This window comes from Podarcis vaucheri (assembly GCF_965113315.1).
Source record: "Podarcis vaucheri genome assembly, chromosome: 13".
NCBI lineage: Eukaryota > Metazoa > Chordata > Lepidosauria > Squamata > Lacertidae > Podarcis > Podarcis vaucheri.
This window is the reverse complement of record NC_138751.1, coordinates 13,673,321-13,699,622: the sequence shown is the minus strand read 5'-3', so window position 1 is coordinate 13,699,622 and position 26,302 is coordinate 13,673,321. Positions and strand designations below refer to the sequence as shown.

At 42.2% G+C, this 26,302-nt stretch overlaps 1 protein-coding gene across 1 annotated transcript; it reads right to left on the bottom strand.

Annotated features, from left to right (window-relative positions):
* Positions 1-14,896: 14,896 nt before the first annotated feature.
* Positions 14,897-22,738, bottom strand: LOC309516484 (olfactory receptor 4Q3-like; the record flags this gene model as incomplete). Its single annotated transcript, XM_082195250.1, has 3 exons — positions 14,897-15,876; positions 21,349-21,679; positions 22,646-22,738. 3 exons carry the CDS (start codon positions 22,736-22,738, stop codon positions 14,897-14,899), a joined length of 1,404 nt encoding a protein of 467 aa, XP_082051376.1.
* Between the last annotated feature and the right edge of the window lie 3,564 nt (positions 22,739-26,302).

The following is a 26,302-nucleotide window of genomic DNA, read 5'->3' as shown; positions in this document are numbered from 1 at the left end:
AAACTGGGAGGGGTGGCTAACACCCCAGAGGACAGGATCACACTTCAAAACGACCTTGACAGATTAGAGAACTGGGCCAAAACAAACAAGATGAATTTTAACAGGGAGAAATTTAAAGTATTGCAATTGGGCAAAAAAAATGAGAGGCACAAATACAAGATGGGTGACACCTGGCTTGAGAGCAGTACATGTGAAAAGGATCTGGGAGTCTTGGTTGACCACAAACTTGACATGAGCCAACAGTGTGACGCGGCAGCTAAAAAAGCCAATGCAATTCTGGGCCTCATCAATAGGAGTATAGCATCTAGATCAAGGGAAATAATAGTGCCACTGTATTCTGCTCTGGTCAGACCTCACCTGGAGTCCTGTGTCCAGTTCTGGGCACCAAAGTTCAAGAAGGACACTGACAAACTGGAACGTGTCCAGAGGAGGGCAACCAAAATGGTCAAAGGCCTGGAAATGATGCCTTATGAGGAACGGCTAAGGGAGCTGGGCATGTTTAGCCTGGAGAAGAGGACGTTAAGGGGTGATATGATAGCCATGTTCAAATATATAAAAGGATGTCACATAGAGGAGGGAGAAAGGTTGTTTTCTGCTGCTCCAGAGAAGCGGACACGGAGCAATGGATCCAAACTACAAGAAAGAAGATTCCACCTAAACATTAGGAAGAACTTCCTGACAGTAAGAGCTGTTTGACAGTGGAATTTGCTGCCAAGGAGTGTGGTGGAGTCTCCTACTTTGGAGGTCTTTAAGCAGAGGCTTGACAACCATATGTCAGGAGTACTCTGATGGTGTTTCCTGCTTGGCAGGGGGTTGGACTCGATGGCCCGTGTGGTCTCTTCCAACTCTATGATTCTATGATTCTAGTATTGATTGTGCTGGCCTGGATGGACCCAATGGTCTGGCTTGGTATGCGGCATTTCCCTATACTTCTGAGTGCATTTATCATCTGAATGAGTATCAACCATAGCATTCAACGTGATAAAATAGCCACTAGCCACCAAATGATTACAGGATGTAGATCGCTTATATTTAATGGGTGCAAGTACAGTGTGTACCTGTTACTCGCAGCTAAATAATGTACTCTTCAGAGCATAGAAAGCAAGTTTCTAAGGCTGTAATCCTATCCACACTTTGGGCGAGTAGCATAGCTGTCAACGTTTCCCCTTTTTAAAGGGAAATTCCCTTATTCTGAATAGGATTCCTCACAAGAAAAGGGAAAAGTTGACAGCTATGGTGAGTAAGCCCTATTGAACGCAAATGAGGCTTACTTTTGCATGGAGACACTTATCCAAGCATTTGTTAAATTGATTTCCTCATGTGTCTACATTTCTGGAGAGGAGAAAGCTTCTGATCTTTTTGCTAATGTGTGCTTTGACCTTAGTAGATAGGGGCAGTTGGCTACTCTCATTCCCACTAATTCTGGTGGTTAGGCTCTGGGTGTCCTTCATTATGTAGACACGTTATTATTATTTTTTATACTGTGAAATTTATATAGCACTTGATTGTGAACAATGATAACTCTCATAGTCACACTCAAGAGGCTGGGAAATCCAGTCAGATGGGCGGGGTATAAATATAATAATAATAATTGTAATAATTGTCAGATGTGCGTGCAGGAGCCAATCCCTGTGACCAATAGGACTTTGTAGGACTGGGACATTTCTAAGTTTATTCTGAAGAGGCAAGGCGCGGCCTCACAGGTGAGGCCCATTGGTATCTCACAGCACCTGGTAGCAAGAGCTGGGAAGGGATATAAGGCCAGTATTTCCCTTTGGCTCTTTGCCACAGCAACACACTCCCTGCCTTGCTGCATTTGGCTTCTTGCTTCCTGATCCTTGAACCTTGGCTTCTTGATTCCCTGCTTCATGACCCTCCGACCCTTGGCTTCTTCACTCCCGGCTCTCTGTCCCTCGGACTCTTGGCTTCCTGACTCCTGGTTTCTGGACCCCCATTCCTGCTCCCACCCCACCATCTTGCTCCCAGTCCTGTGGTCCCCTGTCGATCGCCCGTGAACCAGACCATGACAATTATAATCATTACTATTATGTATCAGCAGGGTTGAGATGGAGGTTTGCAGGAGAAGGTGGCATTATCCCAAGGAACCGAAAGCAGAAATTGGGCTCTCAACAACAATAGATGAAATCTGCAGGGGAGCGGGGAGAAATGCAGTTGTGTACCTAATCTCCAGCACCTCGCAGTACAACTTTTTGTTAATATACTTGTTAATATCATCTCTCAATATGTAGTTCTGCTAATAAATACATTGTATATTTTTTTTCTTTATAAGCAATGAACGCTTTAAAAATACTGCTGCAAATTGCTCCTTGAAGAATACTGAGGAACGGGAAAGAATAAAGCAAAATGCTCAGTTTCTAGTGAACCACTGAGGTCTCGGGATGCTGCAAAGCATTGGGGCTTAGCACAAAATAATAATCTCTAAAATATATAAAACCATTGCTAGAATGGGAGTCTAAAGATGAATCTCCTGTTCTTTTTAAGCTACACCAAACATTCTCTGGGGCTCTTCACAGTGATTAATTAGACCTTAACTGGTTGCTGCTGCTGTTTTTGAAATCATTTTCATTGCTTTTAAAAATACAAAGTACAAATAAACAGAGTGGAAAAAATATCTATATAAAGAGATTCTCTCAATCTCAGGGCTTTCCCCAATCCCCTCCATTGGGTCTCATTTTAAACATCTACTACCGCATATTCGTCCATACTCTAATTTTTATATCAACCATATTATCCATAGTAATTTTTACACTACAGTGAAATAAAAAGCCTGCTTCTGTTTCTATCTTTCCGATTATTTTATAATGTTTTTATCCTCTTGGCTTCTGAGTTTCCCAGTCAGTTTTGCCATCTCAGCATGGTCCATCAGCTTGGTTTGCCATTCTTCTCTGGTAGGGACTTTAGCTTCTTTCCGTCTCTGAGATAGTAGCATCTGGGCAGCTTTTGAAAGGTCTTTTCTGTTCCTTTGGTATGTTGGTACATGTAATTCCTAGTAAAAAGGTTTCTGGTTTCTTGGCAAAAGTTATTTTAAGCGTTTCCCCCCCCCCCATTTCATTATATATCATCCCCCAGAAAGCTTTTATTACCTTACAAGTCCACCACATATGATAAAAGGTACCTTCTTTTTCTTTACATTTTCAGCAGATATCAGTACATCTCCTATACATTTTTGCTAACTTAGTAGGAGTCAAATACCACCAGTACATCATTCTCATATAATTTTCTTTCAATGTACAACATGCCATAAATTTCAAATCTGATTTCCAAAACCTTTCCCAATCATCCATCTGGATCTTATGTCCCAAATCTTTTGCCCAGTGTATCATTACTAACTTGACCTGTTCATCTTTTGTGTGCCACTCTAAAAGCAAGTGATGCATATATTGTAACATTATTTTCTAAGAAATCTTTTTGAAATTTTGGTATTTCACAACTAAAACCTTTCTTTTTATCTATCTTAAAAATACCATTTGATTGGTGAAACTGTGGCCAATCCGTTAGTAAATCCCTTATCTCATAATCTTTTAGATTCACCTAATGTTATTCTTTGGTTAACAGCTCACTATATGTAGACCAATTACTTCTCATATTTGAGTTTTTCAGTGATGTTCAAGAATTCATTCTAGGATGGAAGTAGCGTGGAAGGCAGGGTCCGGGAGGCAGGCTTGAGAAGTGGAGTGTTGGAGGGAGGGAAAGGAAGCTTGGGAAACTTCAAAGGGCTGGATAGAGCAGCTGTGGGTGGGGTGGGGAAATAGAGCTTGATGCTTCAACCCATTTCATTATCTTTTAAATTGGGAAACATGACTGATCCTGGCTTGATTGAATTCTCCTGGTGGAAGTTTTCCCCAACTGATGTCTTTTATCAAGGAAGGAACGTGTCATATCTCTGCTGTACTTTTTGCTGGGACGCATTAATTAAAGCAAGGTTGGTGTCTCTGAAGTTCCTGTGTTAAGTCTCACAGTCTTTCAGCCTGGAGTTTCAGCCTGTTTTACCTTGAGACATTTCAGAAGGCCCTTCATCTATTCCAACCCTGTGCAATGCAAGTGTTTCTCTACCTTGGTTTCCCTTGCCTAGCAGGGAGGGATACTGAGTAGGGTGGCATATCAAGGTCCAGGAATTCCCAAGTTCTCCCCCCCCCCCAGATTCTGGTGCACAAAAGCAGAATAGCTATGCCCCCGCCACCCTACTACAAGGCTGTTCTTATTTCCTCTAAGCCCCCGCTACCACCAATTTCACCCTTCACCAGCTGCAGAGCTGCCTGGTTTGATCTGCAAGGAGAAATGAAGGGCAGTTTCCAAGGGCCTTTTGCAATGAGAGATGTGGCTTCGCTGCATACCTTAGGCCTCCCATCTAGGGGATTTCTGCCCCCCTTTTCCTTATTCACCCCTGCCCCCGTATTGCACCTCACTTATGTGGTCCAAAGGAAAGCAGAACAATATGTTTTATACCAGTTGGAAGGTTGTGTACAAAGAACTATCCAGCTGTTTTAGGGACTCTGCTCTGGATTTGTGTAGAGTTTCCTCCTTAGCCTGTTCTTCCCACAAAGCTATCCTGCAAGGCGGTAGAGGTTTAGGATCAGAGATTTCCTTCTTTTAGATGGGCGGCATTCCCAGATTGATGTACTCCATCTTAACGGGTAAGGTCTGACCTTGTGATTAGTGTAGAAGACCATAAGAATGGTTTACCAAAGGTTCTGTTGAGGAGCCAAGAATTCGGACAGGTAGCAGGCTTTAAATTAAATAAAAATAAAACTAAGACCTTGGTGAAGAACGTGACAGAACAATATAAAAAGGATTTACAACAACTTACAGATATAGGTATACATAAGAAAGTTAAATATCTGGGTGAATGGTTGACATCTAAAATATTAATATATTTAAAGACAGATACATAAATACTTGGAAAGAAATAAAGAAAAACTCGGAGAAGGATGAATCTATCTTTTGGGGGAAGAATATCTTTTATAAAAATGAATGCATTGCCAAGAATGCTATTTTTATTCTATATTATGAGGTGTCCTGTCTCTGCTGGCTCCAGGTATGGGCAAAATTGAAAAATGCAGATATATTGGATTTGGAAGGATATGTCAATAGGTATGGGTGGCATGCATACTTATGGTATGAAAAAGCCAAGGTGCATAAAGGCTTTCAGAACCATCTAATAAGAAAACCAATCTTTATGGTATGGGGAAAATATAAAAATTTATTAGAGCAAGAAACACCCTGGTGGCTTTCCCCTATAGAAGCAACATTGCTGAAAAACCAACCTATTCCCAATGAATATTTCTTATAGAAAAATCTGTTTTCTTATCTAGTTACAGCAAAAGCCAGTCAGAAATTGAATCACCTGGTGTAAGTCAGGCAAAGATGATATTTCTGTGCCATCTACTACATGCTCTCCTGCATGACACACCATTCTATTCCATCTCCTGTGTGCTTTCCATTCCCCACACCCTCAACAGTGAGTCAACATTCTATGGCAATTCAAGAAGCTTAGGTCTCACGGTTTTGTTTTCCCTCCCAATTAATTAGTCCAACAGGTGTACTTCTTTTTTGTACTTTGACATTCTGTGGGCCTCCTGATATCTCCTGATTATTGTGCACAAATGGTGTTATTTGGCTACAAAAGCTTTGACATTCACCTTTGAACATGAGAAGCTGTGTGGTTTTTTATTTTTTATTGCTATGTGTCCAACCGGTTACATTTGCATCAAACACTGCAATGATATGGGGAATCCACGTAAAAATCTACCTCAATATACACTAGTGGCCAAAATTGTGAAAAACTTTATGAAAACTTGTACTGTATTTCTTAGATTTGATGGCTATAACACCAGTCATTTTTACAAAAAAAATCATAAACTTTATATATCATTTGACAGAGAATCTAATTCAGACTATAGTGCAGCAAGTTCTGGAAGAGCCCGGGACTGCAGGCAGCTCTGCACGGCCATTGGGAGCCGGGCGGGGCTTCGCGCCCAGCTCCCAATGGCCGCGCAGAGCTGCGCTGAGCCCAGGACTGCAGGCAGCTCTGCTCGGCCATCGGAGCCGGTCTCCCGAGGGTTGCGCAGAGCTTCCTGAAGCCTGGAGAGCGAGAGGGGTCGATGCACTGACCCCTCTCACTCTCAAGGCTTCAGCGAAAACCTGCATTCGCCCCATAGGACGCACATACATTTCCCCTTCATTTTTGGAGGGGGAAAAGTGTGTCCTATAGGGCGAAAAATACGGTATGTCATCTAGTTATCTAGCTATAACCTACTGTACTTGGTTCACACATGGAACACATATATGCATGATATCATTAATTCACGTCTTCCAGAACTCAAGTAATTTGGCTGCAGTTCTAGGCACCAGCCTTCACTAGCCTCCAGATATTTTGGATTCCAACTCTCATTAGCTGTGATGGGAAGAGTTGGTGGAAGTTGGAGTCCCAAACATCTGTAGGGAATCAGGTGTGTGAAGGTCCCTGTACATTATTATCTGAGAGTAAGACCCATTGAACTGAATAATACTGACTTCCATTCCCTTTACGGTAAGCCTGCAACAAGTGCATTTAACAGATGCACACTGGCTTAATTTGCTTAGAAACAAATAAAATTAACACTTTAAAAGAGGGCAGAAAGGGGTGGGTGTTTGGGGTAAAGAGGCTGGACATCCTACCTGCCATTGCACTCCATGTGCTTTGACTGTACATGGTTTTGATTTTAAGTGTGACCCCCAAAACTCCTGCATAAGTTGTGTGCTTACTGTTCCTTTTAAAAGAAATCACTGAAGTGTTTTGATATGTTTATATATATATTGGGCTCCATGATCAGTGCAGATGGTGACAGCAGTCACGAAATTAAAAGACGCCTGCTCCTTGGGAGAAAGGCGATGGCAAACCTAGACAACATCTTAAAAAGCAGAGACATCACCTTGCCAACAAAGGTCCGTATAGTAAAAGCCATGGTTTTCCCAGTAGTGATGTATGGAAGTGAGAGCTGGACCATAAAGAAGGCTGATCGCCGAAGAATTGATGCTTTTGAATTATGGTGCTGGAGAAGACTCTTGAGAGTCCCATGGACTGCAAGAAGATCAAACCTCTCCATTCTGAAGGAAATCAGCCCTGAGCGCTCACTGGAAGGACAGATCGTGAAGCTGAGGCTGCAATACTTTGGCCACCTCATGAGAAGAGAAGACTCCCTGGAAAAGACCCTGATGTTGGGAAAGATGGAGGGCACAAGGAGAAGGGGACGACAGAGAATGAGATGGTTGGATGGTGTTCTTGAGGCTACCAGCATGAGTCTGATCAAACTGCGGGAGGCAGTGGAGGACAGAAGTGCCTGGCGTGCACTGGTCCATGGGGTCACGAAGAGTCGGACACGACTAAACGACTAAACAAAACAACAACATATATTTAAAAAGAAACTTACAAACTGCATTCCTTTGCTTATTATTTGATGGTAGTTTTGGAAAACCTGTTACAGGGAGAAGAGACTCATGGATAAATTGAATGAGTTGTAAGATTACTCACCAGAAAATGGAGATATTAACAAAGAATATGACAATATAAGATCAAAATACTTTGATGGAGAATATACAGATTCAAAATGAGAAAAACGTAAAATACTTGGGTATTAACATGACAAATGCAAATTGAATATTGTTTAGAAATAACTATGTTAAGGCATGGGCTGAAATTTTTAAAAGATACTTTAAGATGGGAGAAATGAAAATTGTCATTGCTAGGTAGGATTTATGTGATAAAGATGAAAGTTTTGCCTAGAATGACATTCATGTTTCAAATAATACCTATTTTGACTATGGACACACCATTTAAACAATGGCAAAAAGACATATCTAAGTTTGTACGGCAGGTGGAAAAGGCACAAGTTGAACTCCAACTTATGCAAGATGCAAAGACAAGCTCAGGATTGGGCTTGCCTGATTTAAGGGTGTATTTTGCAACCTGCTGTTTGGTATTGTTGAAAGGATGGGTGACACTGAGAAATAAGAGACTTTGGAATTAGAAGGACATGATTCAAGGTTCGGATACAATGGATACATGTGGTATAATAAAGTAAATGTGGACTTTAGGAACCACTTTATTAAATGTGCTATATTAAGAATCTGGAATACATATACAGCTAGGTCAGTCACTTTGAATGATTTATGTTCTATTGCAATAGAACCCATAATCAATCCTGGTTGCTCAATACTCACTGTTTGCAGGGGGTCCTGGGTATGTGGCTGTAACCCCCAGCCTATAAAGGAAGGCCTGGAGAAGGAAGAGAATTTACAGTATCTTTCATCTCTGTGGTAATCAGTGGGAACAGCCATTGACTAAATAATAGAAGTGAGAGGTTATAGAGATGGGTCATCAAAGGTCCTGGTCAGTTACATCTGCCTGTAACACATAAATGTGTGTTGATTGAGATGGACAGCATTCTGTAGCTGCTTTCCATGCCAGGAAGGTTTTATATGAAGAAGGCAGATAAACAAGACCCTGTTATAGCAAACATGCTAATACCAACCTGGAATATTGAGCTTTATCTCCTACAGTGCAGCTATATCATTATATATCATTTTGGAACATTATATATCATCTTGGAACAAAGCGAGATGGATTTTGAAATGTAACTGTAAGGATGATGAACAAGTTGCTTCTAATATATAAAAATATTCAAACTTCTGTTGAAATTTCAAATGGAAGAGGAACAAGTTAAAGAATGTATGATTAAATGGGCAAAAAACCCTTTGGTAATAACATAGAGATGGAACAGTGGGGACAGTTAAAATGCACATTGTGCTATGACTTGAAAGAGAACAAGGAGGTTTAAAAATGCTTGGTGAAGGTTTAAAAAAGCTAAACAAATTGAATACAAATACACTGATACAGAAGATTTTGGAGATTAATGTCCAACTGAAAGCAGTAAAGGAAAGGGCGGAAATGGTAAATGCCGAGATCTGAATCCAAAGTCCCTGATGTTTAGGGAGCACCCACAGATTGGCTGCCTACCTAAAAACAGGGTTTGACTGAAGGCAGGGCCTGAGGCGACCACCTCAGGGCAGCAGATCTGACCCCCAACTCATAGTGCTACTCCCACTTAAATCTTCCTCTGGCTGCAGCCCACTGCTCTCCTTCTCTGGCCTTGACTTCCAGCTCAGCTTCTGACTCCTTCTTGATCAGAGGACCCTGTGACGCAGCTACGTTGCTTGCTTTTCACCAAGGTTGGAGAAGGGCGGCAGCTGAAGGATGAGGAGAGGGAAAAGCCAAAGCCTACACTTTGCCAATGCTGATCTTCAACCCCACTTCTTTTGTGCTCTTTCTCTTCTGCTTTCTCCCTCTTTTGGCAAAGATCCCTTCTTTTCCAGCTCCGTGCAAACTTTGCCTCCCCTCTTTCGCACCCCCAAATGCAAGCTTTCCCTCCACTCTTTTCATCCTCTCCATGCCAACTCCCCTTCCATCTTTGTTCCAGGGTTGTTGCAGTGGAAGGGGTTGCTGTTATTGATATATTTTTTTATTTTTAAAAGCTCATATGATTTATGTGGAAATCATTTGTTGTGCATTTTTGATGTTTTATTGTTCATGACTACTTTTATTGCGTGGACAGGCGGAGTCCCCAGATCATGCACGGTCCCCCCGTCACGTGGAATAACGACTCAAGACAAGGTGCTATGGGATTAAATTGGCCACAACTTTATTAAATTTCAAACGTGGGTAGACCTTGGCTCAGGCATTGGGCGTTCTCCCTCCCCGGTCCCCAGCTGGGGACCTAGGGAGCATCAGGGTTATCCAGTGGGGGGGGATGGGCCGGCTCTGGAGAACATATGTTCAAGCAGAAATGGCCGCCCCCGTAATGCCGCCGCCACAGGAGAAAGCAATGACGACCTTTCGGTGTACAGCCAAAGCCTCCCTTCAGAAAGCCCCTTTAACGGGGAACCCTGGTATCGCCGCCGCAAGAAGAAGATGGACAAAAGGATTCTGCCCAAGGCCTGATACCGCCAAAGTTGTGACGTTTTGCTACAGGAAAGGCGAAACCTGCCAATGCAGGGAAATTCCTTTCCGGCCCTTTAACAGCAACCTTAACGTAGCAGCGCCCGCATACCTGTGAAGAAAAGTTAACCTGCAAAACCTGTGAAGAAAAGTTAACCTGCAAAATAAGACATTAGCTGAGGGTGGGTAGGGTGGGAGAAGCTCTGGAGCCAAGTGAGGATTCCTAGGTAAGATCCTCCCTCTATTGTGTGGGCAGGTAATCCCTCCCCTACCTGGCCTGGTCTCCTTGGCAACGCTTCCCCCAGGTGGGATTGGACAACTGACTGAGGTAGGTGGAGACCTCCAGGTATCCCACCTGAGGGAAGGCAAAGCCAAGCCTGTGCTGTTGGGGCCGCTCCAGATCTAGGGGCTGCACGCACCCACGCAAAGGGCGCCCCCCGTTTTAAGCGGGGAGCGGTCAATATGTTGTAATTGCATAATTTACTCATGTTGTAAACAAAATTCTGTGTGTGTGCATGAGAGAGAGAGAGAGAGAGAGAGAGAGGAGGAGGGTACTTTATTTGGTTTAAAATGACAGATCTTTGCAGCTTTTATATACAGTGGTGCCTCGCAAGATGAAAATAATCCATTCCGCGATTCTCTTCATCTAGCGGTTTTTTTGTCTTGCGAAGCAACCCTATTAGAGGCTTAGCGGATTAGCGCTATTAGTGGTTTAGCGGCTATTAAAGGCTTAGCGGATTAGCGGCTAAAAGGCTATTAGCGGCTTAGAAAAAGTGGGGGAAGCGAAAAAAATCGCAAGACTCGCAAGACGTTTTCGTCTTGCGAAGCAAGCCCATAGGGAAATTCGTCTTGCGAAGCGCATTGAAAAATGGAAAACCCTTTCGTCTAGCGGGGTTTTCGTCTTGCGAGGCATTCGTCTTGCGGGGCACCACTGTATGTTGGAAGCCAACCAGAGTGGCTGGGGAACCCAGTCAGATGGGTGGGGCACTGCTACTACTGCTGCTACTACTACTACTACTGAAGCAAGGGCCGAACAGAACTTATTTTGAACCCCAATTTTGTGTAAAAAGTAACAAGCCTCTTTGCAAAATGAACCCCAAGCCGGAGCCTGTAAATAGGAGAAACTTTCTCTCAGCAAAGCTTGCAGTTCACAAAGAGGTAAAAAGTTTGCTCTGATCGACTGAACCTGGTCTCTGGAATTGGCACAGTTTAGCAGTAAGGAAGCTTGCTAATGCTAATTAGGAAGATTTATATGATATTCTAGGGAAGTAACATTATCTAGGCTGTCTCTTTGAAGTTTGTGAGAATGCTACAGGAAGGGAGTAATGAGTGAACTATTCCTCAGGAAGGTTACCATGACCAGACCAGCTGGACGCTATAAGAAGATTGGCAGACTCAAGGGATGAGAAAGTGTGTTAGCTAAGGAAAGTTGAGGGACTTGTTTGAAGACCAAAAGCCTGTAGGGAGGAACTGCTACTGCTTGCTTGCCAAGCTGTATCCTGTATGTCTAATCTTGTAATATGTCAAAGGTCTCATAAATCATGTCAATTTCTGGCTAACAGAACGTCCTGCTTCATAAATCATGTCAGAGTTCTGGACTGCACTACATGTTAATGCGTCATACAGATTTGCTTTCTGAAAAACCTATAAAAGATTGATCTGAACAGAGATCGGGACTCCATTCTGCTTGGGACTGAAGTCTGGCTGCAGCCATAAATAAAGGTGTTATTCCTCGAGCCCCTGGTCTCTCTTCCTTTGTTCTGAAAACTCCTGCTGCTACACTACTACTACTACTACTACTACTACTACTACTACTACTACTACTACTACTAATCAAGCTGCAGGCTTGCCAAGTCATGTCTAGAAAGGGCTATATGCATAAACGTATTACTCAAAGGACATCAAAGTGCAGTCTCCAGGCTGGTTCATCATTGCTCAGAGTTAAGGCACATGCTTCACATGCATAAGATTCTAGGTCCATTCCATGCTATACCCACTTAAAGGATTCCATATAGGAGACTGGGGTATGATCTCTGTTTGAAGCAATGAGCAGCTGTTGCTAGTTCATGGCTGATCTAGCCCTGCCAGGGAATATACTGAGTTGGACCAATGGGTCATCACAGCATTAAGATTTGTGACTTTGGGATGCTGACCTCTACATTGCCTTCCAGTTTAGTGAATCTAAAGCTTGGGATGCAGTAAAGATGAAGATTGATAGCTTATCATGCCAGTTGGACAGAGCTAGGCCGGCATACTCTTTCATAAGGCAATATATAGGTGATGTGATGCCATGGGAATAAAACAGTGATGGTTCTTCAAAGCTCATCTCAGTAATGACAGGAAATAGCTATTCTGCTATGTGCGACAACGTTGCTAAATGAACACATCTGTCTTTCCCTCAACCCATGGGAAAGGCAATAAGTCTTTGTGTGAAAAAGAACAAAGTTTTGAATGAGGCAGAAGGGGAGAGAGAGAGAGAAGAGCTTTGGCCTGTGTGAGCATGTGATAAGAATTGAGCAGAGTGGGTTATGGCTATTGGAGTGCTGAAGCTAAGTTTCTCCACTTAATAAGGACAAATAAAGACTGCAGCTGGATTAGATCCAAGGAGCACCTGGTTCAGCATACTGTCCTTACAATGGCCAACTGCACTTCCCATTAAGGGAAGTCCTCAAGCAGGACCTGAGGGCAACTTGGGTGTGATCAACCTCTGGAGTAAATGGAAAGTGTGCATGCTCCCCTCTCAAATGTACATACAAATGAGGAAACCTTTCTCCTCATGGCCAGCCTTCTGGGGCCTGCATGCAAGTGGGCCTAACATAAGCAGGCAATACCAGACCAGGAGCACACGCACACAGAGAGACATACATGCATACATGTGGCACACACTCCACACATTATGTACTCTGACACTCCACACATACAGCTGAAGCAACTATCACTGATCTATGGCCCTTTAGCACAGACATCCATAGTAGTCACTTTGCACAGACACCCTGCAGTCACTTTGAATGCTTTATGTTCTATGCCAATAGAACCCATCATCAATCCTGGTTGCTCAATACTCGCTGTTTGCGGGTGGTCCTAGGGGTGGGGCTGTGACCCCCAGCCTATAAAGGAAAGCCTGGAGAAGGAAGAGAATTTACAGTACAGTATATTTCATTTCTGTGGTAATCAGTGAGAACAGCCATAATAGCTGAAGGTCATCAAGGTCATCAAAGGTCCTGGTCAGTCCCATCTGCCTGTGACGCATAAATGTTTGTGGATCTAGACGGACAACATTTTATACCTGCTTTCCACATCAGTAAGGTTTTATATGAAGAAGGCAGGCAAACAAGACCCTGTTGTAGCAAACTTGCTAATACCAACCTGGAATGTTGAGCTTTGTTTTCTACAGAGGAGCTATATCATTAACCCTTGATCATCAACATTCTCCATTAGCTGGGAAGGACAACTAAAGAGAACAGGTGGGAAAACTTTTCCATTCCAGCTTTCATATTCCTCCCTTTTAGGGGTCCTGTGTCAGTGATGGGTGCTAGCATAGGCAAAGAGTGGGTGCAGACATGGATGTGACTCTTAACTTTGTGCAGCAGCTTACAGTCCAGCCATGTAAATGTCATCTGCCCTATACAATTAAAGTAGTATCATACCACTATAAACAGTAATGACTCCCCCTCCACGAATCCTGGGAACTATAGTCTATTAAGAGTGCTTAGAGTCACTAAGAGACTCCCTCCCACAGTGACAATTCCCTGGGAAGATGCATTGATTGTTAAACTACTCTAGGGACTGTAGCATTGCTTGTCTTGATGAAGCTCAAACCTAACCAACAAGGGCCAAGATTGGTGCGGAGAGGGAGGAATAATGGAAGTGACACTGTGCAAGCAACTAACTAACATTAAAACACAGCCAAAAAAATATATGTTGTTTTATTTTTACAATAATGAATAGGATTCAATAACTTGAATAGAATGAAAAAGGGTTGGAAAACTGTTGGAATCAAGCCTATATCAGGAGAAACTGGCCATTCTCCAGGCACCCAGCTTGATCTCCGGTTGACCTCCCTGTCTGCATTCTCCGGCAAGATCCAGGCAGAGGTCGCGATCGGTGATCCTCCTCAGCGTGAGAAGAACACACCACTCTTTCCTGCCCCCCCCCAGGCAGGGAAAAGAGATAGACAGAAACGTATTTACATGCCTTTATTTCTGTCTTTGCAGTGTTACAGAAAAACACGTCTGCTCTCTTCAAACTCCAGCAGCCGAGGGACAAACTCCTCCTATACTTCCTGTACAGCTCATATTACACTCTGAGCTAATTCCAGTGCTTCGCACTGTGAATAGACTGTCCCTCTGTTTCCCACGGAACAGTCCCAACATTCCCATTTATGTTTTGCTTTCAAGCTAGTAGCTCGCTGCCACATTGCTTCTATATCGTAACAAAAACAAGCAAAAAAGTTTGGTAGAGTATGGTGCTTGTATGATAAACTAAAGAAAGACAAGTTGAACAGATAAATAAGGATAGGACTGAGATTGATGGGGAAGAGGAGGAAACAGGGCTGGTAGAGTACTGAAGTAGGAAGGACAAGCTGCCTCCGATGCCTTTCAATATGATTACAGTGGTACCTCAGGTTAAGAACTTAATTTGTTCTGGAGGTCCGTTCTTAACCTGAAACTGTTCTTAATCTGAGCTAATGGGGTCTCCCGCTGCCGCTGCACCGCCACCACACGATTTCCGTTCTCATCCTAAGGTAAAGTTCTCAACCCGAGGTACTACTTCCGGGTTAGCGGAATTTGTAACCTGAAGTGTTTGTAACCCAAGGTACCACTGTATGTGCATTTCACAAGCAAAATGAATGCTCATAAGCGGTGCTCCATTTGTTTGAAGTCAGATTGGTTATGATATCTCTTAAGTACAACAGTTCCTTTGACACATCTGCTTCCTTTGAGGCACCAGGAGGAGTCTACAGTTGAGCCTCAACTTCCTCATGGTTTCCTTTACCTCTTGGTTCCTCAGGGTGTAGATGAAGGGATTGAGGGCAGGTGTGACCACCACATAGAACACAGAGGCCAGCTTGTTGGTGTGGGAGCTGGAGAAGGGCTTGAGATACACAATAGCACAGGGCACGTAGAAGAGGCAGACCACTGTCAGGTGGGAGCTGCAGGTGGAGAGAGCCTTCCCGCTGCCCTGTCTGAAATGGCCACAGAGGCTGGTCAGGATTGTGATGTATGAAAGGAGCAAGGCCAGAAAGCATGGCAGAGTTAGCAAGCTGCTGTTGACTACCATGAGGATCTCATAGGCATATGTGTCCGCACAGCCCAGCTTGATCAGTTCTGGGATATCGCAGAAGAAGTTGTCCAGGACATTGGGCCCACAGAATGGTAGGTGGGCAATCAAGACCATCTGGATGGTGGAATGAATGAGGCCCCCTGCCCAGCAGAGCATGAGAAGCCTGAGGCAACACTGGCTATTCATGATGACTTTGTACCTTAGTGGGTGGCAGATGGCCACATAGCGATCGTAGGCCATGAGGGTGAGGAGGAGCATCTCTGCACCACCAAAGACATGGAGGAAGAAGTTCTGGGCCATACAGCCCCCATAGGAAATGGTACGGCCACAGTTCAACAAATCTGCAGCTAGCTTTGGAGTAGCTACTGAGCTGAGGGACATGTCCGCAAGACTCAGATTGGCGAGAAATAAGTACATGGGGATGTGTTGTAGCTGTGTCTCAGACATCACAGTCACTATGATCAACAGGTTGCCCAGAATGACGATGGTGTAACAGGCAAACACCATGGCAGAAAAGAAGATCTGGGAAGGGCGGGAGGCAGAGAAGCCCAGCAAAATAAACTCTGAAATCGTGCTTCCATTCATGATGAGGGCTGATTCTAGTAGGAGAGACAGAGAGAATTGGCACAAGGTGGTAATATTCCTTCAGCCCATGTTCATAGGGACAACCCAATACATTTTGCTGCCTGATGGGAAGGACATGAGGGCATCCCCCATTCCATAGGCAGAATCTGACTGAGCTGGCTGTTGAATCTCGTTTCAGCACTGGTGGTGGGGCAATATCTTCCACCAAATCTGAGGGGTGCAGGAGAACTTAAGAGATACGGAGCAGGAAATGTAGGGGATTCAATGACAATCATAGGGTAGAATGAATGCTACGCCCTTTCATCAGGCTGCCTCACTTTGCCTTATGGGAGAACTTGTCCTTAGTCCTATCTCTTCTGTTTTATTCCCAAGTTACTGCATGCAACAAACTGTTTCAAAGTGATATTCATCTCTTTAAGAAAAAGACTCTGTTTAAAACAGCACTATACCTGAATTAGGCAGATTAATGAGTTTGTTGATTTACAGCCCCCCTACACACAAACACACTCCTTTTGTTTCTGCTATGCATAAAGAGTTTGGGTAAGACTGTAGAGTGCAGAAACCCAGTCCCTGACAGTAGAATATCACTTTTGATATGCCACTAACCATTTCAAGCATATATTTACAGTATTAAGATCTAGAAACTAGATTGTGAATGACAACTGAGATTTTTCAGGACGTCAAGTTCTGTGTCTAGCAAAATTTTGGAGTGCATACAACTAAGACTATCCATAATATCGGGCACAGCAATGACCAGATCTGGTTTCCTCATTACTGGAGTTTCAGATGCAGATAAAAGCTTATCAGTTTTTTGTTTTAAAAGGTGGGGATTTATGTATTTTTGGCAAGTGAGTTACTACTATGGTAGAAATGGTGGTGTTCTCTTCTGCTGTCCATAAAGCCCAGTTCTATTCATGTATCCTCAGAAGTAAGTCTCACTATGTTAAATAGACCTCAGCTCAAAGAAGTCTGCATAGTCCTGTTGTGTTCAACGACACTTTGGAATTTACATACTAAGGATTCTACTTTTATCATTCTTCTAGTTTTTTCCTATTTTTATTAATTGTGTTGGACTTTCTTGCTTGCAAGTCACTTTGGGAGCTGCAAATAGAAAACAGATCCAAAATCTCATTAACAACAACTTAAATTATGACTACGAATTCATTATCATCATCATCATCATCATCATATTATAGATTTATAAACAATCCTGCATCATAAAATCTCAGGGTGGTTCACAAAGTAAAATACAGGGTAAAAACAATAATAAAGAAATAAAAATAAATTCCCATTGCTGGGTCAAGAAGAAGAGACATAGTCTGCAATCCTAAATCAACTTACCACAGAACTCAGCGGGATTTACTTCTGAACAGTATTGTGCTGATAACTATGATAGCAAAATGACTGGATGCAAGAGTCATGGCACTGCTAGAAATAACTACCATGGTCACTTTCATATCAATAGAAGGCAATCCAGTGTCCATACCTCCTTCAATCTCTGCTATCAACACACTATTCCAAGGCAATCCTGAATTCTCCAACTTTTGTGATCTTTTAAACGTATCTAGGTGGGCAAAAGGAGAAAGAGGGGGGGCGGGAGGTTGGTTGGTTGGATGGTGATTATCTCCAGGATTCATTTGTGGGGGTGGATGGTGGTGAGGAAAAACTGAGATCCTGAGTAGAGGGGGGTGGGAATCCTCCATGCAATTGTGAATATTGAGAATACGAGTAAGAATGAGCACCTTCCTCAAATTTCTCCCAGACCATTTTGAAGCAAAGAGGTGGCATATCTTGGAGTTTCCTTTTATATACTCCTCCTGCAATAGATGTCTTTGGTTCCCACCCTATGTGACTAAACATGGATTAACTCTTCTTGATGCTGCTTAGCAGCCTAGAGAGAGTGTACTGGCTGCTGTGTGGTCCCAAATGAGGCAATTAAAAATCGAAGAGGCTTAGAAGCTGTTTTAAAAGATCTTATCTGCTGCATAATATGTTGGCCTTTCCCGCCCCACTTGGCAGAAGATCTGATGCTAGTAGATATTGGTGTGCTTTATTTGTTTTGTATCAGAACCCTTCAAGGGTCTCCAATGTTCCCATCTCATTTTCACAATAACTCTGTGAGCTAGCATGGCCCAAGGACAATAACCTACATAACCCAGTGGGCGCAGCATGACTGAGTTGGGATTGGAACTCACCTCTCCCTTAAAAATGAACCAGTGAGATGTGATGGAGGTTAGTCCATGAGGAGGAATGGGGCACTGTCCCACCAACCACAATCTGCCCTCAGCCAGCCTCCATGTGCCTCCATTTCAACTTCACAATGAGTCCAGGGGGGCACTACCTGTTGGCTTCCTCCTCCATAGTCTCCATGTAGACCCCAGGGACTTCCTGTTCCCATCTCTTCTACTGTCACCTGCCAGATTATGAGGGAAGGCAAAGCCAAGCCTATGCTGTTGGGGCCGCTCCAGATCTAGGGGCTGCATGCGCCCACGCAAAGGGCGCCCCCCGTTTTAAGCAGGGAGCGGTCATTTCTCAAAAGTTGGAAGGGCGAAAAAAACGTCCTCAGCTTAAAAACCCAGATGACTTTAGTACAGTGGTACCTCAGGTTTCATACGCTTCAGGTTACATACGCTTCAGGTTACAGACTCCGCTAACCCAGAAATATTACCTCGGGTTAAGAACTTTGCTTCAGGATGAGAACAAAAATCATGCTTCTGGTGCGCAGCAGCAGCGGGAAGCCCCATTAGCTAAAGTGGTGCTTCAGGTTAAGAACAGTTTCAGGTTAAGAACGGACCTCCAGAACAAATTAAGTACAGTGGTACCTCGGGTTACAGACGCTTCAGGTTACAGATGCTTCAGGTTACAGACTCGGCTAACCCAGAAATAGTACCTCGGGTTAAGAACTTTGCTTCAGGATGAGAACAGAAATCGCTCAGCAGCAGGAAGCCCCATTAGCTAAAGTGCTGCTTCAGGTTAAGAACAGTTTCAGGTTAAGAACGGACCTCCAGAACGAATTCAGTTCTTAACCCGAGGTACCACTGTACCAATCTCAAGAGGATGTATCCGATACTGCCCCATCTCCGATGTATTGATCATGACATATAGTGGACGCTCAGGTTGCGAATGTGATCCATGCGAGAGGCAAGTTTGCAACCCGAGGCGTTCGCACCCCACAACACTTCGTCTGCGCATGTGCGGGTCATGATTTGGCGCTTCTGCACATGTGCAAGTGCCGAAACCCGGAAGTAACCCGTTCCGGTACTTTCAGGTTTTGGCGGGTCCGTAACCTGAAAACGTGTAACCCTAAGCGTCTGTAACCCATGGTATGACTGTATATACAAATAAAATCTTCAAACTTGTTATTTCATGACCCTTTCATCCAGGCTGTTTGATATGTTTTCAACTCTGCCATGAATTGCATTCAGCAACACTCCAATGAAACAGTAAAACTGAGCAATTTAATAAAGCAGTTATGATCAAGATGGCAGCAGTGTTATTTTCACTAGCAGATATGGAACTCACACATACTACTTCAGGGAAAGGGCTTCCTTCAACATTGGTCATACTCAGTGGGGACCCATTGAAATTAATTGTCCTAAGTTAGTCATCACTATTAATTTCCACAGGTCTGTTTCTTTTTTTTTTATATAATACTTTTTATTAGGTTTTCATCATCATATACAGCCAAGAAACAAAAGATCACACAGCCAAAAAACAATACCTGTAAAAAAGATATTAAGTAAGCATACAGAACTAGAAAAAAAAAAAAAAAGGAACATACATACAAACAGTTTATTAGTAGCGACTTCCTTCCCACCTGATTTCGGATTCCTACCTTTAATAATTTTATCAAACAGCTGGTATAGATTTTTTGTTTATAACATTGGAAGATTAGGTCAAACCTACTGTAGTTGGTAGGTTACTATAATTACCATCGAAATAAACTATAAATTTGTTCCAGTCTTCTTTTAACTTTGTATTTTTTTGATCTCTAATTCTTTGCGTCAATTTAGCCATTTCTATAAAGCCATAAAGTTTCAGCTGCCAATCTTTGATCGTTGGCAAAGTTGGGTTTTTCCAATTCTGGGCAATTAACATTCTAGCCGCAGCTGTTGCATATTGGAATAGGGTTTTATCTTTTCCCGGTATTTCTTTTCCCACCATCCCTAGTAAAAAGGCCTCCGGTTTTTTGGGGAATGTGAGTCTGAATATTTTTTTTAATTCATCATATATCTGATTCCAAAATTTTTTTACTCCCTCACATGTCCACCACATATGTATGAAGTTCCCTTCATTTGTTTTACATCTCCAGCAGGCCTTGTTACCGGTCTTATACATCCTATTTAATTTTTCTGGGGTTAGATACCATCTATATATCATTTTTTCAAGGTTTTCTCTAATAGCAGCACTTGCTGTAAATTTTATTCCCTCGTTCCATAATTTTAGCCATTTCTCATGTTCAATATTATGTCCTAAGTCCCTTGCCCACTTTACCGTGACTTCTTTAATTTCTATATCTTTTGTATCCCATTCTAGTAAAATATTATACATTTTAGATAGTAACTTAGATCTACTTTCAATTATTTCAATTTGAAATCTTGACTTCTTTTCGCTCATTCCTACTTTCTTATCTTCCATCCATCTTGCGTTGATTTGATGGTAATGTAGCCAGCCCTTCAACTTCCCTTGCAATTCCTCATATGGTCTTAATTTCCAGCCTTCATGGGAGCTTATCAGTAAATCTTCATATGTTAAGTTTTGTTCATCCAGATTTGTTTTTTTAAATGATAAGATATCTGTTGGGGACAGCCACCAGGGTGTTTTAGATTCTAACAATTTTTTGTTTCTTTCCCAAACTTCGTGTATCGGACCTCTGACGATGTGGTTCGAAAAACTCTTGTGTACTTTCCCCTTACTTGACCAAAGATAGGCATGCCAGCTAAACCGGTTTTCTACACTTTCGAGTTCTAATAGGTCCTTATTTTCCAGAGTTATCCAATCTTTTACCCAGCATAAGCAGGCCGCTTCATAATATAATCTTAGGTTAGGAACCGCAAGTCCTCCTCTCTCCTTTCTATCTGTAAGTAGTTTGTATCTGATCCTTGGCCTCCTTCCCTGCCATATGAACCTAGAGAGGACTTTCTGCCAATCTTTAAATATTTTAATCCCTCTGATAACCGGAATATTTTGGAAGAGAAACAGCATTCTAGGAAGAATATTCATTTTTATTGCCTCCATCCTGCCAAGCCACGAAAGGTTTACTCTGTTCCAGACATCCAGATCTTTTTTGATTTTGTTCCAAATTGTTGTGTAGTTATCTTCGATCAAGTTTATATTTTTAGGTGTGAGCCAAATACCTAAATATTTTACTTTTTTGGTTATTTCAATTCCATGTTGTCTTTCTAATTTATCTTTTATCTCGTTTCTCAAATTCTTTGTTAAGATCTTGGTCTTTGATCTATTCAGTTTGAATCCAGCTAGCTTACCATATTCTTCTAATATTTCCAGCGCCTTCTCTGTGCTTCTTAACGGTTCTTCTAAGGACAACACCAGGTCGTCCGCGTAAGCTTTTAGTTTAAACTCTCTTGATCCTATTTTTATCCCTTGGATGTCAGATGACGATCTTATTTTATTTGCTAGAACTTCTAATACCATAATGAACAAAAGCGGGGAGAGGGGACAGCCTTGCCTGGTTCCTTTTTCAATTTGGAATGTATCTGTAAGGTTATTGTTTATCACCAGTTTGGCCGATTGTTTTGAATACACTGCCTGTATTCCTTTCAGGAATTCTCCCTCTATTCCCGTTTCCTCCATAGTCTTTAGTAAAAATGACCAAGAGACATTATCAAACGCTTTTTCTGCGTCTATGAAAATCAAGGCCGCTGGTATATCGTTGTTAATTTCCAGATATTCAATTAAGTTTATAATGTGCCTTACATTGTCTTTCAGAAATCTATTCGGTAAGAAGCCTGCTTGATCTTTGTGTATTAAATGTATCAGGCATTTTTTTAATCTATTTGCCATAATGTCGGCAAATATTTTATAGTCGTTATTCAATAGAGATATTGGCCTATAGTTTTTAATACACATTTTATCTGTATCTGGTTTGGGAATTAATGTTATATAGGCTTCCCTCCATGACTCAGGTATTTTCCCTCCTCTTAAGATGTTGTTGATAGTGTCACAAAGCGTCGGTAATAGTTGATTTTCTAGAACTTTATAATATTTAGCCGAAAGACCATCCGGGCCTGGGGCTTTGCCTATTTTCATTTTTTTTATAGCATTTTGGACTTCTTCTGTACTGATGGGTTTATTTAGTTGAGATCTATCTTCTTCTGTGATGGTCTTCCCTTTATGTCTCTTCAGATATCTGTCTATTTGTGTTGTATCCTCTTCCCCTCTCTTATATAATTCCTCGTAAAACTCGAGAAACTTCTTTCGTATTCTTATGGGGTCAACTATCAGATCCTCCTCTACTTTTATTTTGTTTATTGTATTCTGTTTCTGTCTTTTCTTCAGTTGCCAGGCTAGAAATTTCCCTATTTTATTCGCTGACTCAAAATATCTCTGCTTCATTAGTTTAATTTTCCACTCGATTTCTTGGCTCGTCAGCATCGAATATTGTGTTTGTAACATTTTTATTGTCCGAATACTTTGCTCATCCTTTGGGTGATCTATTAGTTTTTTTTCATGTTCTCTTAGTTGCTTGCGTATCTCTTCCTTCTCCTGCTGTCTTATCTTCTTCTTATAATTATTTTGCTGAATAAATAGACCTCTTATTACCGCCTTACTGGCGTCCCACACCACTTCTATGTTTGTTCCTGTATTCAGATTCAAGTCAAAGTACTCTTTTAGGGTAATTTTGGCCTTCTCCATGACATCGTCGTTTTCTAATAGATATTCGTTTAGCCTCCATCTAAAGCTTCCCTGTGTGACACCTTTAATTTCTAAAGTTATCAGGTTATGGTCTGATAGTGTCCTTGGGTGTATTTCACAACTTATTGCTCTTAAGGTAAGTGCTCGTGAGGTCCAAATTTGATCTATTCTGCCCCAACTTTTATGTACTTCTGAGAAGAAAGTAAACTGTTTTTCTGTCGGGTGTAGATGTCTCCATATATCTATTAAGTCTAGGTTTTCTTCCAGATCTTGAAATGATTTCGGTAATTTTCCTTGGTTTCGCTTCCTGTTTTCGGTTTGTCTGTCTATTTCTGGTGACGGCACCGCATTAAAGTCTCCCAGTAGTATCGTCTTGTTATCGTCTAGGTCTATTAGAACTTGTTCTAATTTCTTGAAAAACTCAGGTCTATTTGTATTTGGAGCGTAGATATTCACTACGTTGATCTTTTCTCCCTGAAAGTTAATTTGAACCCCTAGTATCCTCCCCTCCTCATCTTTATATATCATTTTTGGTTCCCATTTTTCCTTCACATATATTGCTACTCCTCTTTTTTTCTCCTCCATAGAGTTTATAAATTCCGTACCCAAATACTTGTTTGTCAAGACACGTTTATGCTTTCTAGCTACATGGGTTTCTTGGATACAGATTACATCCATTTTTTTCTTTTTCAACACGTTCACAATTTTATTCCTTTTAACTTTTTCGTTCAGACCATTTACATTCCATGATACGATTTTAAGATTCATTATCACCTTTATCTACCAATAAGTCAGTGAATTCCCAATCTAAGTTTTATCGGCTTAGATTCGGTTGGGTTTGTCTTCTGTCTGCTCTTCGATCTCTTCCTCCTCCCCTTCCTCCCCTTCTTCGCCCTCCTCTTCTTCACCCCTACCCCCTGCTTCTCCTTCCCTCTCTAGTCTCTCCCTCAAATTCGCCTCCCCTCTTTCTTCTCTCCCCCCCACCCCGTCTCCACTTCTTTCCCCCACCCCCCCGAGATCTTTTCCATATCTACGTAGGAATTTACTGACTTCCTGATTTTCGGTTATCTTAAATCTTTTCCCTTTGTAGAAAAAGGAAATCCCTTCTGGGAATTCCCATCTATGTTGTATGCCGTTTTTCCTTAGGGTACCAACTATTTGTTTATAACCCTCCCTTTTTCGGAGCAGTCTGATTGGTATTTCTTTAAAAATGATAATTGGTTTCCCATCAATTACCAGTTTTTTCTGGTAACTTTCTCTTAGAATCAAGTTTCTCATTTCTATCGATTTGAAGATCACTAGACAGTCACCTGGAACTTTTTTCAATCTGATTTGTTTAGGTTTTATTTTTATTCTAAAGGCATTTTCTATCGTTTGTACGACCTCATCTTCTTTCAATGCAAGCCACTCCGCCAGCTCTTTAACTATTTTCCCTTTTATATCTTCCTCTCTTTCTTCCCCTATTCCTCTAAATTTTAAATTTAAGTGCTTTTGTTTCATCTCCATCAAGGCTAAATTATCTAAGATCTGGTCTTGATTTTTACTCAGTTCTCCAAAATTCTCTTTAACTTTTTCAACTTCTTTTCTCTGATCTCTCAAATCTTTCTGCGTTTTTTTATTTAATTCTTCTAAGGACTTTGTTCTAACTGTAAGGTCTTTTATCTTATTTGAGAGTTCCCCTGTGACCACTTCAATCTTTTTATCGAAGGATTCTTGCATCTCTCCTAATTTTTTTTCTATACGTATCTCATTTTGTCTGAATTCCTCTTTTATTTTCAACCATAATGCATCTAGGTCTTTTATTTCCTCTTGTCTTGAGGTTCGCCTGTCCATTGGGGTTCCCCCAGCTTTCTTCCCGTCTTTCCCCGACATCTGTTCACCTCCCTCCCCTTCTCACCTCCCCACCACCCACGATCAGTTATTCTAAAAGTATTTTTGTTTTTTGTTTTTTGTTGTTGTTTCCCAAAGCGGGACCGACAATCTTGGATATTATAGTTATCACAGAGAGAGTTATAATCTATCCCTTAATTCAGTCAACACACTCTTCCTATGTTATCTAACTTATTTCTCCTCCCTTTTCACAGTCAGTACACAATTTATTCCCTTACCCAATGTTGGGAGCCTTCTCCTCCACTTTAGGAATCTTTGCAATTACGTAATAGCAAAGATAAATTTCAATTAAGAGGGTAAGATGCAAGAAACCAGAAGTAGAGAGAAGGGGGAGAATTAGGAGGTACCAAAGGAATGCAAGGAGGGGGGGAGAAACACCAAAAACCCCCAGAAGGTGTGATGGATAGATAAAATGGTCCAAATAGCGCAGGTAACACGGGGGCTTCTCTTTAGGTCTCCTCCACTTATTTAATTTTGTCCATTCTCATGTAGTACTGGCTCCTGCCCTGCCAATGTCCTACCAGTGTTACCTTAAATGCAGTCCGAGATCGAGGGGAGGGGTCAAGAGCCCCAATAGAACGGGGAAATAGGGTGGGGTGGGGGAGGAAGAGGGGGGGGCAGGCAAGAAGGGCTGAATAGATACGCGGGCGGAAGTCCAGCTGGGTAGATACGCGGACGAAGGTTTAGGAGCTTTGAAGTTGTTCGCCAAAGTCTAAGTGAATTCCTCACGGATAAAAAGAGGGGATCAAACTCGCAATCAAAAATTAAGTGTCTAATTCCAATTCCAAAAAAGGGAAAGAAGTCCAGTTCTTATTCCATAAAGGGGGTGGCAAACACCAGGAAAGGGGCCGGCTTCACGACACAAGGTCACTCCAGAAGCGGAAAGGATACAAAAATGAGAAGAAGAAGTCTTTCAAAATCTTTAAGCCTTTCGGAGTAAACCAGTTTCGGGTGTGCCCAGCCGCACAACCGCTAACCAGCCTCTGCCCTCCACGGCGAATTGTATTATCTCACGCACCCGGGCTTGCGCAATGTGTCTCTTTTATTGTTGGGATAACAACGGCAACAGGCTGGAAAACGCTGGGGGTCTAAGGAAGAAGCCAGGGAGGGTAGGTACGTAGAGTCGGGTTCATTCTTATACCCCGTCACAGGAGCTATGGGGGGGTTCTTGCCTCGCCGACTCCCCCCGCTGCTTTACACTTTCTTCCCTCTCCGTTCGTTATCTCCACTTCTAAACGTCCCTCCGCTCGTTTCTCCCGGTTCTCTCTTCGGCTTTTAGCTTTCTATTCAGACTCTCCAGCAATCCACTTTTTGATACAAAGTTTTTAAAGTTTGATACAAAGTTTTTTAAAGTTTCATTTCATTTATGTACCTTTTTACTGGTTACTTTGCCCCGCGGAGTTTCCTACGAGGTCTTTCCCTCTCTTGTTCTACAGCAGGTGAGAGTTAGCTACTTTGTCTCGCTCTTCCAATTAACTCCCAGCGCCATCTTAACTCCGAGAAACAGTCAGGCTCCTTAAAATTAATCCGTTAACATCTGTCTCTCCTTGGAGTCTAATCTCCTAATTTTACACTCCAACATTTATTTTGGTAACACCAAAGGTGACAGTTTCAAAAGATTTCGGAGATTTGTCGCCTCTTTTCAGCAGGAGCTCGAGACATAGCTGTGCGGGG